This window comes from Mustelus asterias, chromosome 1 (assembly GCF_964213995.1).
Source record: "Mustelus asterias chromosome 1, sMusAst1.hap1.1, whole genome shotgun sequence".
In the NCBI taxonomy this organism is placed as follows: Eukaryota; Metazoa; Chordata; class Chondrichthyes; order Carcharhiniformes; family Triakidae; genus Mustelus; species Mustelus asterias.
The window spans coordinates 53,317,701-53,335,032 of NC_135801.1; the positions used below are offsets into that span (position 1 = coordinate 53,317,701).

The following is a 17,332-nucleotide window of genomic DNA, read 5'->3' on the forward strand; positions in this document are numbered from 1 at the left end:
AGCTGTATATTTATGATCTTTGTATGGCGGCTGCAGGATCATAAGGCAGAACGACATTCTGCAGCAGAATAGACTAGGCTCACTCTTGTGTACAAAGTGTTTTTGTTGTCCTTCTCCCATTATGTTCTGTTGAGTTTTTGGACAAGGTTCAATTGGTTTTTACTTTTTGGTCAGTATGATGTGATAGAGGAGTGTCCTATCCAGGGTCACACCCTGGTATTTTGTGTACGGGATCATAGGTAATTTGACTTCAGCAGTGATGCGCGATTGATTCACACGGGAGGCTAGGACGTACCCGGGAATAAAGGCTTTTATTCACAACAAGATTGGAGCACACTGCTTAACAATACTATCCCAGACTAAGGGCTACTAGGAAGTAGCAGTGACCTTTATACTCCTGTAAGAAGGCGGAGCCGAACGGAGTGTACCACATAAACAATGATGACAGGTGGAACATCCCAACCCTAACCCCAACAGTAACAAGAGTAACGTATGTACAAGTACCCATAGTGGTAACCATCTATGGTTCACCACATTCACCCCTCCTTTAAAAACAAAGGCCGGTGGGGTAAGGAGACAATACGAACTGTCCATATGTTCACAAGTTCAGCCATATCAGAGGTCCGCACCGTCTCTGCGACCTCCGTAGCACTGGCTCCAGTGCCGGTTCTGGTGACCGTGGTGACGACCCTCTCTCCGAGGTGGTGTCCAGTGACTCCTCCAGTTCCTCACACGCCTGTGGACCTTGAGGTGGCGACAATCTCCTGGACTCAGGCAAGCTGTACACGGGAGTAAGAGGATTAAGTTGAGGTCCCGATGCTGCCCGCGCCATGTCTGGAGGGGAGAGAATGGGCAAAGGAATCCTAACCAGGGGTGCGGGAGTGACGGGGGTTTCCAGGTCTCCTGCAGGCGCCAGATCTCTGATAGAGACCGTGTCCTCTCGCCCGTCAGGATATGCCACATAGGCATATAGAGGGTTGGCGTGGAGGAGATGGACCTGTTCAACCAAAGGGTCGGACTTGCGGGCCCTTACATGCCGCCGCAGGAGGACAGGTCCTGAGTACGTCAACCAAGACGGCAGTGAGGTCCCAGAGGAAGACTTCCTAGGGAAGGTAAACATCCGCTCATGTGGTGTAGCGTTGGTTGCCGTAAACAGGAGGGACCGGATTGAATGGAGCGCATCAGAAAGTCCCTCTTGCCAACGGGAGACTGGAAGACCCCTAGACCTTAACGCCAGTAAAACAGCCTTCCAGACTCTAGCGTTTTCTCTCTCGACCTGTCCGTTACCCCTGGGGTTATAACTCGTAGTCCTACTTGAGGCACTTCCTTTAGACAGCAGGTATTGCCTCAAGTCGTCGCTCATAAACGACGAACCCCTATCACTGTGGATATAACTGGGGTAGCCGAACAGGGTAAAAAGACTCCGCAGGGCTTTGATGACCGTGGCAGAGGACATGTCAGAACAGGGGATGGCAAAGGGGAATCGGGAGTATTCATCAACCACGTTGGAGGAAATACACATTCTGATCTGTCGAAGGAAGGGGGCCCTTGAAGTCGACACTCAGTCGTTCAAAAGGGTGAGTGGCCTTAATGAGGTGTGCCCTGTCAGGCCGGTAGAAGTGCGGCTTGCACTCTGCACATACCTGGCAGCTTCGAGTTATCGACCTGACATCCTCTATGGAGTAGGGCAGATTCCGAGCCTTTACAAAATGGAAAAACCGAGTGATCCCCGGATGGCAGAGATCATTGTGGAGGGCCTGTAACCGGTCCTCCTGCACACTGGCACATGTTCCACGCGACAGGGCATCTGAGGGCTCATTGAGCTTCCCCGGACGATACATGATATCATAGTTGTAGGTGGAGAGTTCGATTCTCCACCTCAAGATTTTATCATTCTTAATTTTTCCCTTTAACGTGTTGTTGAACATGAAGGCCACGCACCGCTGGTCCGTGAGCAGGGTAAACCATTTGCCAGCCAAATAATGGCGACAATGCCGTATGGCCTCCACAATGGCCTGAGCCTCTTTCTCCACAGAGGAGTGCCAAATTTCAGGGCCTTGGAGGGTGCGAGAGAAAAAGGCGACGGGCCTGCCCGCCTGGTTAAGTGTGGCGGCCAGGGCGAAATCAGATGCATCACTCTCCACCTGAAAGGGGATGGACTCATCGACAGCGTGCATCGTGGCTTTCACGATGTCGGCTTTTATCCCTTCAAAGGCTAGGCGAGCCTCTGCTGTCAGGGGAAAAGAGGCAGATTTTATGAGCGGACGGGCTTTGTCCGTGTAATTGGGAACCCACTGTGTATAGTACGAGAAGAAGCCTAAGCATCTTCTCAGTGCTTTGATGCTAGTGGGTGGGGAAGTTCAAGGAGGGGACGCATACGGTCTGGATCGGCGCCGATGACCCCGTTTTCCACCACGTACCCGAGGATTGCTAGGCGGTGCTTGCTGAATACGCACTTCTTCTTATAGGTCAGGTTCAGGAGAGTCGCAGTGCGTGAAAATTTCTGGAGGTTGGCGTCGTGGTCCTGCTGGTCATGGCCGCAGATAGTGACGTTGTCCAGGTACAGGAAGGTAGCCCGTAGCCCGTTTTGGTCCACCATTCGGTCCATCTCACACTGGAAGACCGAGACCCCATTAGTAACACTGAAAAGGACTCTTACAAAATGGTAGAGATGGCCATCCGCCTCAAAGGCCATGTATTTGCGGTCCTCTGGGCGAATGGGGAGCTGGTGGTAGGCTGACTTCAAGTCGATGGTGGAGAACACCCGGTACTGCGCAATCTGGTTGACCATGTCAGATATGCGCGGGAGAGGATACGCGTCCAGCTGCGTGTACCTATTAATGGTCTGACTATAGTCTATGACCATCCGGGGCTTGTCTCCAGTCTTGACCACCACGACTTGTGCTCTCCATGGGCTAGTGCTAGGTTGAATGACCCCTTCCCTGAGGAGCCGCTGAACCTCGGATCGAATAAAGATCCGATCCTCAGCGCTGTAACGCCTGCTCTTAGTTGCGATGGGCTTGCAGCCTGGCACGAGATTTTCGAATAGAGAAAGCGGGGTAATTTTGAGTGTTGAGAGACCGCATGTGGAGCGCGCTGGACAATTTGGAGGCTGCTGTTCTCCCACTGAAAGTGAAGGGAGTGGCCCATCGTACCGCGCGGTCACACTCTTCAGGTGGACCATAAAGTCTAGCCCCAGGAGTACCGGAGCGCAAAGGTGCGGTAACACAAGGAGCCTGAAGTTCTCGTAGACTGTGCCCCGCACCATTAAGGTTACCACACAGCTCCCAAGAATGAGGACAGATCGGGACCTCGACGCCATGGAAATTGTCTGCCTGACAGTTTGCACCCGGAGAGCGCACCGTTTCACTGTATCCAGATGGATGAAGCTCTCCGTGCTCCCGCTGTCAAACAGGCAATGCGCCAGGCGCCCGTTTACCTCTATGTCCATCATGGACTTGTCGAGTCTGTGAGGCTTGGCCTGGTCCAGGATGATTAACGCCACTGTTGGATCCCGAGTGTAACTGCAGGCAGCTGAGATAGCCGACGACGAGGACCCCTGCTGGTCTTCTGCGGCCGGTGTCGACCAAAGTGGCTGCGCCCACGAATCGCACGTGGTCGGTGATGTTGAAAACGGCGGCACCCGCAGGTCGCGCGTGGCTTGCATCGTCGTCGTAGGAAATGGTGGCGCCCGTGGATCGCACGTGGCTGAAGACATCGATGAGGCCGGAGACGAGCAGATGGATCCTGGGGAGTCACACGCAGCACTGCTGGGCTTGGAAGGGGTCTTTGCTCGGCACACTTTTGCATAGTGCCCTTTCTTCCCACAGGCGGAGCAAAACACCGTCCTGGCCGGACATCTCTGGCGTGGATGCTTCGCCAATCCGCAGAAATAGCACCGTGGGCCTCCAGGAGCTGCTGCAGCCGTCAGGTCTGAAGTTGAGAGCAGTATCGCGCAGTTCCAAGGAGCCGCCGAGTACAGTTGAGGCAGTGGCTGTGCTTGCCACGATGTTCCCACATGGTCGGTGGGGTAGGTTTCGAGACTTCTGGAGGCCGTTTCCATTGCATCGGCCAATTCTACCGTCTTAGCCAGGTCCAAGCTACCCTGCTCTCGCAGCCACAGGCGAATATAGGATGAGCCGATTCCCGCCCGAACGCGTCCCGAATAAGGTCGTTGGTGTATTGAACAGCCGACACCTCCTTGCAGTTGCAGGCTCTGGCTCGCTGTTGAAGTTCGCGCAGGTACTGTCCCGTAGTTTCGCTGGGCTGCCGCCGTCGAGTGGCTAATAGGTGACGAGCATGAATTTCGTTCGGCTGTTTATTGTACAGCTTCTTGAGTAATTCGATGGCATCTTTGTAATTTTGGGAATCGCGAATTGTTGCATACACAGTGTCGCTCACCCTGGCGTGGAGGACCCGCAATCTGTCGGTGTCGGTCTGGACTGCTGTCGAGGCCTCAATGTAATCCTCGAAGCACTTCAACCAATGGTCGAAAGTATTCGACGCCCCAGCGGCACGCGGATCCAAGGTTCGCCGATCGGGTTTCAGCATCTGCTCCATTTTTTTCCCCTCGAACAAAATTTTCGGTATTTTGTTGTGAATAAAATTGATGCGCGATTGATTCACACGGGAGGCTAGGACGTACCCGGGAATAAAGGCTTTTATTCACAACAAGATTGGAGCACACTACTTAACAATACTATCCCAAACTAAGGGCTACTAGGAAGTAGCAGTAACCTTTATACTCCTGTAAGAAAGCGGAGCCGAACGGAGTGTACCATATAAACAATGATAACAGGTGGGACATCCCAACCCTAACCCCAACAGTAACAAGAGTAACATATGTACAAGTACCCATAGTGGTAACCATCTATGGTTCACCACAAGCAGAATTTGACTTTCCTGGTGATATCATTATTTGGATGGAATCCCAACACAACTGTCTTCTCTAGGTTTGAGTGGAGGCATCACATTTGAAAGTTGCAATCCAGTTGATCCAGGTCACTTTTGAGTGTCAAACTTTTTTTTGTCTCACATGATGCCTGTGTCAGCAGTACTTATGGCATAGACAAATTTCTGGGATTTGATGTTGAAAAAGGTGAAAATGCCACCCCTATATCAAACCATCTGTGTTTGGCTGGTCTTGTCATCAAGGTAAGTGTGGAACTTACAATTGCTCACTTGGGTGTTGATAAGCTGGAGAGTTTTGTGTCACTGATTGTTGAAAACGTCAGTGTTGATGGCTCGATTTTGGAAGGAAGGAGTGTTGATAGGAGGAACTTTTCCCTTCTCTAAAGTCCACCTGCTTGCTTGAGAGAATGTGGTTTGATCCAGTAAAGGACTAGATTTTTTACGATCTTGTAGACCCTGGACAGAAAGGCAATAGGGCAGTAGCTTGAGATGTGTGCTAGTTTTCCAAGCTTTAGAATGGCAATGGCTTTGGAAGGCAAGCGGACTTCTGGGATTATCCCAATATTAATTTTATTGGAGGCAGGTTTGATAAGCCACATCCATCGATTTGGGCCCTAGTTCTTAAGGAATTCTGTGCATAAAATGGCAGCTGCCTTTGCTACATTACAACAATGACTACAATTTAAAAATACTTCACAATCTGCAAAATGCTTTGCAATATCCAGTGATTATGAAACGTGCTAAATGATACGCAAGTCTTTCTTTTCTCTTTAGAAGTGATTTGAACTAATTGATATGGATGTGAGTCAATTCAACAAAACTCAGTCAACAGGTAACAAAGCTCCATTCAACAACTAAAGCTACCATAGGTATTCAAAATGAGTCTCAGGTTCGAGACATTATAGCAGCCCTCTATGAGAATTAAAATTCCTGCAAAAATCAAGATGGCTGTTAAAATGAGCTTAATAAAATATTTTGACTGATTCACCAAATTTTGCAAATTTCAACTCAAATCAGGATTAATGGTGTTTGAAAAAAAATGGGCAATTTTCTTCCTCAGTTTTATCGTGTTTTCTTTATCTTCAATTCTTACCTCTTTTGTCAGACGGCAATTTCCTGTTTCTCCACCTCCAATAGCTGCTCTTTAAGCCACCTGTTCACCCCTTCTGCACTTTCTTGCTTCCAAAAAAAATTTAACTGTGCTTTCAGACCCACCTGCTTGATGTCTAGTAATTGTTCAATATTAAAATGCTCCGAGACACATTTTATGCAAGTTGTTGTTCATAGTACCTGCTAACTGAATCAACAGGTAATCTGATAGTTGATTGGTAACTGTTAAATGTTTATTTTATCTAATTACCTGTAGATATTTGATTATCCAGGTGTAATCCAGAGATAGTTTGTGATACTTCTGAGGCATGTTGTCTTTGGAAGTTGTGACATAATAAATAGGTTAGTATAGTTAGATGGATTATAGGTCAGGAACTGCTGTGGAGGCTGTGTACTGATGATAATTTATAAGAGAATGTAATTAGCGCTTTTTGCTTTTGAACCAATCAGAAATGACTTGCTCCATGATTTTAGGATCTAATTAACTGAAGGAGCATTAGTCTCTGGTTTGCCAGTCTGATTGGTTGAAGAGAACATATCATACAAATAAAAAATGTTCCATAACAAAGGTTATTATGTATTTCTAAGAAAAGAAATCTGCTGGCAATATTCAAATCTGAACGGTAACAACTCACCGATGTTGTATGGCCCACCTCCTTTATACGAGCAAAAAACTGTTACTTAAATATCCAACAATAAGAGCAAAAGGTCATGTATTCAATCCAAACACTTAGAATGAGAACAGAATTCGGTTAAAGTGCTGTTGTAAATATTTTGCTCTAAAATGAGATATGACAAAATAGATTTTGCAATATTCAAAGAATAAGAAATGGAAAGAGGGTTTCAGTTTCTGCAAATTTGAAAAATCCTTCTTTAAAATTCTCAGCATGAGGACTCTGGAACATCAGATCAAATCACTGATAGATAATGGACATATTGAAAACCAAGAAGAATAAACCCTGCACATTGTTAATTTGAAGTGCAACATTGCTTCAAAAGGGAAGTTGCAATACATTTTATAATGCTTTCCGATTTCTCCAAAGTAATATCAAACCTAAGGAAACATGACTTACCCTTCTCCTCATAGGCCGTGCCCATGTTAGCATTTGCTTCTGCTACTTTCTGTCCCCCAGCTGGGATGATCATTTCAGCTGTGGTGAGGCACGATTGAAAGAAGTGATCTGAAAGCAGTTTATCCCCTACTGTTTTAAAGTAGCATGCCAGTGACAATTGATTATTATAGACTTCCTCAAACTGTCCTTAAGAAAGAAGAGAAAGGTTTTTTTTTTAAGAAATGCCTGTGGCAAATATATCAAAAATATACTTATTCATTCAAACTATATCACAATATCAGGACAAAAGCACACAAGAATTGAGTCATTTCTATAAAGAAAATGACGAACATGTTTGATGCTTAAACTTATTATGTTAATAAAGTGCAGCACAGATAACAATTATTGCTTCACTAAAATCCAAATTTTCAAATATAAGCTGCGATTCTCCCAAAAGCGCTGAATTGGCAGGTTCTAGATCCCGACTGTTTTGTCAGTTCAACTTCACACTTGAATCTCCCCACTGTGCACTGCAGAGGTCCTAATCATGAATCTCATTAAAAACACAGGGAAGGGCGGGGACTATTCGTGCCAGAGTCTGACAGTTCTGGAACTCTGTGCATGCACAGTGGTCCCGATCTGTCAGACTCCCCGTTTTCTGGCCAGCTCAATCGCTGGCCAGCCCGGGACCCCCGCAGTGATGCTCCTCCGGTCCCCCCAATGGACCAATCACAGCCCCCACAACAATTCCTGGGCCAACCCTGACCCCCCCACCCCCCCCCCCCACCCCCACCCCAGAGTGCCCCGATATCCAGCCCATCCTCCCCAGCAGTGGCAATCCCCCCACTCCCCGGCAGACACCCACCCGCCCCAATCACTGCCCTTTCTCCATCCCGGCAGATCGCCATGCAGGGTAGCAGCGGGACCCCCCCACCCCCACTGATCACCCCTAGGTACCACCCCCCCTGCTGCCTGACCCCCTGAGGGGTCCCGATTGCCCCCTCTTCATTCCAGCGGGGTCTCCCGCTAGTTCCCCAAATGTGAGGAGCTACTCTAAACCCAGCCGGAATGAAGTACTCTTGGCAGGGTGGGAGATTCAACTGGGACCGGTAAGTTCCTGATAATTACATTTAAAATACATTTAAAACATCTTTAAAAAAGATTCAAATTACTTATCTGCCTTCCCGCCGGTTTCCAGCGTGGTCTGGCCTGCGACTGTTCTCTGGCTCTGGGAGATGCGCATGCGTTCCCAGCGCCTGCGCAAATCCTGGAACAAGGTCGGCGACACGCATCTCCCACCCCGATCCGCCAGAAAAGTTGCAGGTCGGGATGGAAGAATCATGGCCATATATTCAAATTTGCTCTAACTGATCTAGTGGAATACAACCTCCAGTTTCTTGATTTTCTGCAAGTGTCACCAATTTTAAAGCTTTCTATCAATCAAATACTCCACCTCATGTGTATTATATTAGTTACTGATTTTAAAAACTAATGGGGGAAGGTATACTTGCTGCATGCTCATTTCACTACACATCCCAATACAAATGCAAAAAGCCACTTTACACATTCTTAGACTGTTTCTAATTATAGCAGTTCATAGTTACATCAATGTAACTATAGCTTTCATTTTTTTTTCTTAAGATGTCTATACAAATATTTTGACAACTATTGCCACATATCTCATACTATGCAGATATAAACTGCAAACTAAAGAACTCAAACATGAAATAAAAACCATCTCCAAGAAACTTTCAGAAGCATGGCTTCTTTTGATCTTTGTTCATTTTATAGAACATAGAAAAGCTACAGCACAAACAGGCCCTTCGGCCTACAAGTTGCGCCGAACATGCCCTACCTATTAGGCTTACCTATAACCCTCTATCTTACTAACTTCCATGAACTTATCCAAAAGTCTCTTAAAAGACCCTATCGAATCCGCCTCCACCACCACTACCAGTAGCCGATTCCACGCACCCACCATCCTCTGAGTGAAAAACTTACCCCTAACATCTCCTCTGTACCTACTCCCCAGCACCCTAAACCTGTGACCTCTTGTGGCAACCATTTCAGCCCTGGGCAAAAGCCCGAGAATCCACTCTATCAATACCTCTCAACATCTTATACACCTCTATCAGGTCACCTCTCATCCTCCGCTTCTCCAAGGAGAAAAGACCTAGCTCTCTCAACCTGTCCTCATAAGGCATGCCACCTAATCCAGGCAACATCCTTGTAAATCTCCTCGGCACCATTTCTATGGCTTCCACATCCTTTCTGTAATGAGGCGACCAGAACTGGGCACAGTACTCCAGGTGGGGTCTGACCAGGATCCTGTACAGCTGCAGCATTATGTCCCGATTTCTAAACTCAATTCCTCTATTGATGAAGGCCAGTATTCCATACGCCTTCTTAACCACAGCCTCTACCTGCAACGCTGCTTTGAGCGTCCTATGAACCCGGACCCCAAGATCCTTCTGAACTTCCACACTGCCAAGCGTCTTACCCTTAATATTATATTCTTTCATCCTATTCGACCTGCCAAAATGAACCACCACACACTTATCTGGTTTGAAGTCCATCTGCCACTTCTCCGCCCAGTCTTGCATCTTATCTATGTCTCATTGCAACTGCTGACATCCCTCTACACTATCCACAACACCACTAACCTTTGTGTCATCAGCAAACTTGCCAACCCATCCTTCCACTTCCTCATCCAGGTCATTTATAAAAATCACAAAGAGCAAGGGTCCCAGAGCAGATCCCTGGGGCACTCCACTGGTGACCGACCTCCATGCTGAAAAAGACCCATCTACAACCATTCTTTGCCTTCTGTGGGCAAGCCAGTTCTGAATCCACAAAGCAATGTCCCCTTGTATCCCATGCCCCTTCACTTTCTCAATAAGCCTTGCATGGGGCACCTTATCAAACGCCTTGCTGAAATCCATATAAACTACATCTACCGCTCTTCCCTCGGCTATGTGTCCAGTTACATCTTCAAAAAATTCAATTAGGCTCTAAGACATGATCTGCCTTGGACAAAGCCGTGCTGGCTATTTCTGATCAAACTATTCCTCTCCAGATGTTCATAAATCCTGCCTCTCAGTATCTTCTCCACCAACCTGTCAACCACTGAGGTTAGACTCACTGGTCTATAATTTCCCAGGCTATCTCTCCCTTTCTTGAATAACGGAACCACATCCACAATCCTCCGGAACCTCTCCCGTCTCCATTGATGACGCAAAGATCATCGCCAGAGGCTCAGCAATCTCTTCCCTCGCCTCCCACAGTAACCTGGGATACATCCCATCCGGTCCCGGCGATTTACCTAACTTGATGCTTTTCAAAAGCTCCAACACATCCTCTTTCCTAATGTCCACATGCTCAATCTTCTCAGTCCACTGCAAGTCTGCACTGCAACTACCAAGATCCTTTTCCACTGCGAATACTGAAATAAAGTATTCATTGAGTACCTCTGCTATTTCTACCGGTTCTATACAGACTTTCCCACCGTCACATTTGATAGGTCCTACTCCTTCAGATCTTATCTTCTTGCTCTTAACATACTTGTAGAATGCCTTGGGGTTTTCCTTTATCCTGTCTGCCAAGGCCTTCTCATGACCCCTTCTTGCTCTTCTAATTTCCCTCTTAAGTTCCTTCCTACTAGTTGTATACTCTTCTAGATTTCTAACATTACCTAGCTCCCTGAACCTTTTGTAGGCTTTTCTTTTCTTCTTGACTAAATTCGTTACAGCTTTCGTGCACCATGGTTCCTGTAACCTACCATAACTCCCCTGTCTCATTGGAACGTTGCTGTGCAGAGCTCCAGACAAATTTTCCTTGAAGATTTGCCACATTTCTCCTGTACATTTCCCTGAGAAAACCTCCTTCCAATTTATGCCTCTCATTTCCTGCCTAATAGCCTCATAATTGCCCTTACTCCAAATAAACACTTTCCTAGCTTGACTGATCCTATCTCTCGCTCCAGTGCTAATGTGAAGGAGATAGAGTTATGATCACTATCCCCAAAATGCTCTCCCACTGAGAGATCTGACACCTGCCCAGTTCATTCCCTAATACCAAATCAAGTACAGCCTCTCCTCTTGTAGGCTTATCCACATACTGTGTCAGGAAGCCCTCCTGAACACACCTAACAAACTCCTCCCCATCTAAACCCCTTACCCTAGGGATATCCCAATCGATATCTGGGAAATTAAAATCTCCCATCACGACCACTCTGTCATTATCACATCTCTCCAGGATCTGCTTACCAATCTGCTCCTCCACATCCCTGCTACTATTAATGATACTGAATGAAAGCCATGTAAATGGTTACATAAAATCTTCATTTTTCAAAAACATATTCAGTTATCCTGCATTGTGTCATATTTACGAGCTTTGTGGAATGAAACTTCTATGTGCAATTTTCAGAAATGTAGTAAACTGTTACCCGAGTCCATTTTCATTCCCCTTCAAGTAAGCAGCACCACTGCCAATCCATGCGACTACTTCATTTACCTGTTCTGCGAGCTGCCTCAGCCCTGATCAGGAAATACTGAAGATGATCCAACTTATTGTGCTGTTTGTCCAGGGGTTCTTCCATCCATATGTCTGACCCAGGTCCTGCAGCCTCCCTTACAGCATTCCAATTCAGGATCAGATTGGTGAGTTCTGAAAAGGACTTGTGATAACCTTGCCGCAGCATGTCTAAACAGATGTTGTGTTTGTATGAATTTCTGTAACTGGAATAGGAAAAGGAAAACATGTTTGAAGTTTTCTTCATTTTAAGTGCAATTGCTTTGTTTATATTTTTTGAATGAACTAATAAGTTATACTTTTGCAATGATTACAGAAAATTCTACTTCGCTTTTGGATTGTTATTATATTCCAAAAACTGGTTTGACACTGATAGGTGTAGCTAACAATACATGTCTATAGGTTGGAGCGCCAGGAGATAACTCTATACTTGGAAGATTTTTAATGTTTTGAAAATTATGCAACTCAAAGTAAAAAGCCAGAAATGTATGTAATTGCCGCAGTGCCCATTGTTAAGGAGGAGAAATATTCTGTAAAAGTAAAACAAATTACCAATAATGTGTTGCACTCTCTCAATCAGACACAAAATGCCCAAAGTATCTTTACTATCATCATTAATAGCAAAATATTATAATCCTAGTAGGGGCGACAGTAGTTAGCACTGCTTTCTCACAACACCAGGAACCTGGGTTCAATTCCGCCTTGGGTGACTGTGTGGAGTTTGCACATCTTACCCTGTTTGCATGGGTTTCCTCCGGGTGCTCTGGTATCCTCCAACAGTCCAAAAATGTGCAGATTAGGTGGATTGGCCATGATAAATTACCCCTTAGTGTCAGGGGATAAGCAGGGTAAATATGTGGGTTACGAGGATAGGACCTGGGTGGAATGGTTATCGGTGCAGGCTCAATGGGGCAAACAGCCTCCTTCTGCATTGCAGGGATTCGATGATTCTCATACAATGCATTACTTTTACTGAAGCTACTCAATTTTATAGACAGGATTCAATTTATCAACTATCTTTTATGAATCACACAGTCCATTAAAAATTTCTCTAGATATTTCCATGTTAAAATTCTCACACTTAATGATACTTCCCTGTGTCACCTTTGGTGGTACTCTAAAAGGTATTATGATAATGGTCTGGGTTTTGTGGTTAGTGGATGCATTGACCTTGAAGAAAGCTGTGCCGAGAGATCTAGTGACCTCCGTAGCAAGAATTTTAATTCTCTCAATATACAACTGATTGTTGTGTAGTTTAATAGGGATTCCCAATGTTGAACTGCAGTGATGTCATTAAGGTGGCCATCAGCTAATCACGTTAAAGAATTTGCACAGAAAGCTAACCGAAAAATGAAAGGCACTAGTAATCAAATCAAAGTTTTAAAATTTTATGGAGTGAAGTAAAGTTTGGGACATATACAGGAGGTTAAAAGCGGAAATATCTTAAAATATTTATAAACTGATTTTGAAAACCCCAAAATTAATCATAATGGTATTATTAACAACATTCCACAAATGAAAGTTTTTTGGGTCAAATTGGTTGGTCAGCAGTAATTGTTGCTCCTCACTGAAGGAAGCTCAACTTTTTACAGTTTCTCATGGAAATATAAGAGCATAAAAGGGCAAGTTCACACCAAATCAATTTTGTTGCTGATCTCAGGCTCTGGTGGCGGAGGGGTTGAGGTGGTTTGGGAAGATTCCACATCACAGCCAATCAAAATAATTCAATAATAAAGATTACTTACATGTTCAACATGATTAAACTTAACCACTGGAGTTGCCTTTGTGTTTTAATATCCTCATTTAGTCTTTTTGCATGAAAGCCTGTGGGGGCGATTCTCTAAGCCTGCTGCACTACTCAAGCAGCGCAACTGGCCAGGACACATCAGCAGGGGCCATTTCGCAGGCTTCCCGCTGGGCATCATGGCCTCCGCGCATTTCCGGCACCAGGTTTCTTCGCGTGATCAGCACCACGCCAGAAATCAGCGCGGAGCTGATTACAATATGGAAATCTTTATTTCCATATGATTAGCGGGCCCAGGCTTGAATTCTCTGGGCATCTCACTCCATCGGGAGTGGTTCCTCCATCAGGGCTTACTCCTGCTCCCCACTAACGGGGAACAGGTGGCCCAACTCTGCTGGAAGGAAGAGAGGCCTGACACTGTCCAAGGGGCAAATTGGCACTGCCCAAGGGATACGTTGGCACTACCCACTATGCAGTGCCAAGGGAGTGGGGCCTTTTGGGCAGGTGACCCATAAGACCATAAGACCATAAGACATAGGAGCGGAAGTAAGGCCATTCGGCCCATCGAGTCCACTCCACCATTCAATCATGGTTGATTTCAACTCCATTTACCCGCTCTCTCCCCATAGCCCTTAATTCCTCGAGAAATCAAGAATTTATCAATTTCTGTCTTGAAGACGCTCAACGTCTCGGCCTCCACAGCCCTCTGTGGCAATGAATTCCACAGACCTACCACTCTCTGGCTGAAGAAATTTCTCCTCATCTCTGTTCTAAAGTGACTCCCTTTTATTCTAAGGCTGTGCCCCCGCGTCCTAGTCTCCCCTGCTAATGGAAACAACTTCCCTACGTCCATCCTATCTAAGCCGTTCATTATCTTGTAAGTTTCTATTAGATCTCCCCTCAACCTCCTAAACTCCAATGAATATAATCCCACGATCCTCAGACGTTCATCGTATGTCAGGCCTACCATTCCTGGGATCATCCGTGTGAATCTCCGCTGGACCCGCTCCAGTGCCAGTATATCCTTCCTGAGGTGTGGGGCCCAAAATTGCTCACAGTACTCCAAATGGGGCCTAACCAGTGCTTTATAAAGCCTCAGAAGTACATCCCTGCTTTTGTATTCCAAGCCTCTTGAGATAAATGACAACATTACATTTGCTTTCTTAATTACGGACTCAACCTGCAAGTTTACCTTTAGAGAATCCTGGACTAGGACTCCCAAGTCCCTTTGCACTTTAGCATTATGAATTTTGTCACCGTTTAGAAAATAGTCCATGCCTCTATTCTTTTTTCCAAAGTGCAAGACCTCGCACTTGCCCACGTTGAATTTCATCAGCCACTTCTTGGACCACTCTCCTAAACTGTCTAAATCTTTCTGCAGCCTCCCCACCTCCTCAATACTACCTGCCCCTCCACTGCCATTCTGCCAGGGTATCAGTGGGGGGAGCGATGGAGTGAGGACAATCGGGCCTGCTGGGGAAAAAAGGGGCTAGCCAGGGGGTTGCTGGGGGGGAAGAGGTCCGGGAGGTAAGCGATTGCACTGGTCAGTGATCAGGAGGCCGGCAAGGGGGCGGGGAGAGGTGCACTACACCTCCCAAGAACTTTTGGGGAAATTGGAACAAACCTGTAAAATCCCAATCTACTGCCATAGTTTTTTAAGAACCCCACACCATTCTGAATAGATATGCCACCTGCCCCTCTTAAAACCCGCATCAGGCATCATCATTTCAGGGCTCTATTCTGTCACCAACCAATGTGATCTTACACCAACCCCTGACCATCTTCAAAGCCACAGAAAAGGGGACTGAAATTACTAAATCGAGAGACAAAACTAGAGATAGAATCAGGCAAGATGGACGGTTTCCCCCCCGCCCCTTCATTCATTTATTTTTCCGGAAAAAACATGTCAATTTAAATTTAAAGGCTAACACAACCAACATAAAGTATATGAAGGGAGTAGCATGGGGATAGATGTTAGAGAGCAAGGCAGGTTAAAGAAGGGTCATTTGTCTTCTCATCACTCACGCCTGAGATAATGGAAGCGATGGGGATTGGAGTGTTAAGGATGACCCCTATCATGGCCATCAGCTCTACTCCATGCTGTATTGTCACCACCCAATATGAAAGATTAAAAACACCAGGTTAAAGTCCAACAGGTTTATTTGGCAGCACTAGCTTTTGGAGCCCCAAGCCCCTTCTTCAGGTGAATGAGGACTCGTGTTCACAAACAGGGCATATAAAGACACAAACTCAATTTACAAGATAATGGGTGGAATGCGAGTCTTTACAGGTAATCAAGTGTTAAAGGTACAGACAATGTGAGTGGAGAGAGGGTTAAGCACAGGTTAAAGAGATGTGTATTGTCTCCAGCCAGGACAGTTAGTGAGATTTTGCAAGCCCAGGCAAGTCATGGGGGTTACAGATAGTGTGACATAAACCCAAGATCCTGGTTGAGGCCGTCCTCGTGTGTGGAACTTGGCTATCAGTCTCTGCTCAGCGATTCTGCGTTGTCGTATGTCGTGAAGGCTGCCTTGGAGAACGCTTACCCGAAGATGAGAGGCTGAATTCCCGTGACTGCTGAAGTGTTCCCCGATTGGAAGGGAACACTCCTGCCTGGTGATTGTTGAACAGTGTTCATTCATTCATTGTCGTAGCGTCTGCATGGTCTCACCAATGTACCATGCCTCGGGACATCCTTTCCTGCAGCGTATCAGGTAGACAACGTTGGCCGAGTTGCAAGAATATGTACTGTGTACCTGGTGGATGGTGTTCTCACGTGAGATGATGGCATCTGTGTCGATGATCTGGCACGTCTTGCAGAGGTTGCTGTGGCAGGGTTGTGTGATGTCATGGTCACTGTTCTCCTGAAGGCTGGGTAGTTTTCTGCAGACAATGGTCTGTTTGAGGTTGTGCGGTTGTTTGAAGGCAAGAAGTGGGGGTGTGGGATGGTGCCTTCAAACAACCGCACAACCTCAAACAGACCATTGTCTGCAGAAAACTACCCAGCCTTCAGGAGAACAGTGACCATGACATCACACAACCCTGCCACAGCAACCTCTGCAAGACGTGCCAGATCATCGACACAGATGCCATCATCTCACGTGAGAACACCATCCACCAGGTACACAGTACATATTCTTGCAACTCGGCCAACGTTGTCTACCTGATACGCTGCAGGAAAGGATGTCCCGAGGCATGGTACATTGGTGAGACCATGCAGACGCTACGACAATGAATGAATGAACACTGTTCAACAATCACCAGGCAGGAGTGTTCCCTTCCAATCGGGGAACACTTCAGCAGTCACGGGAATTCAGCCTCTCATCTTCGGGTAAGCGTTCTCCAAGGCAGCCTTCACGACATACGACAACGCAGAATCGCTGAGCAGAGACTGATAGCCAAGTTCCACACACGAGGACGGCCTCAACCAGGATCTTGGGTTTATGTCACACTATCTGTAACCCCCATGACTTGCCTGGGCTTGCAAAATCTCACTAACTGTCCTGGCTGGAGACAATACACATCTCTTTAACCTGTGCTTAACCCTCTCTCCACTCACATTGTCTGTACCTTTAACACTTGATTACCTGTAAAGACTCGCATTCCACCCATTATCTTGTAAATTGAGTTTGTGTCTTTATATGCCCTGTTTGTGAACACGAGTCCTCACTCACCTGAAGAAGGGGCTTGGGGCTCCAAAAGCTAGTGCTGCCAAATAAACCTGTTGGACTTTAACCTGGTGTTTTGAGACATTTTACTGTGCTTAGCCCAGTCCAACGCCGGCATCTCCACATCAAAGATTAAAAAGCCAGAGAAAGAAACAAAGAGTTAGATTTTGTTTTTAAATTTCAAAAATCCATGACTTACCTTACATAAACAGATTTCAAAGTTGTCCTATTTAAGAGATGAAAATGAAGACTGACTGATTAGGCCCATACTGTACAATCGACAATGGGCAAGTAATTGAAGCGATAGGTAAAATACT

General features: G+C 46.2%; 1 protein-coding gene across 1 annotated transcript in view; it reads right to left on the reverse strand.

Moving 5' to 3' along the window:
- LOC144507131 (tetratricopeptide repeat protein 29-like) overlaps nt 1-11,850 on the reverse strand; it is a 273,293-nt gene extending 261,443 nt beyond the window's left edge. The window contains exons 1-2 of the mRNA XM_078233957.1: nt 11,586-11,850; nt 7,095-7,280 (exon numbers count right to left, since the gene is read on the reverse strand). Of these exons, the coding sequence (XP_078090083.1) occupies nt 7,095-7,280; nt 11,586-11,850 (451 nt within the window). The remainder of the gene's footprint in view (nt 1-7,094; nt 7,281-11,585) is intronic.
- Nucleotides 11,851-17,332: the final 5,482 nt, after the last annotated feature.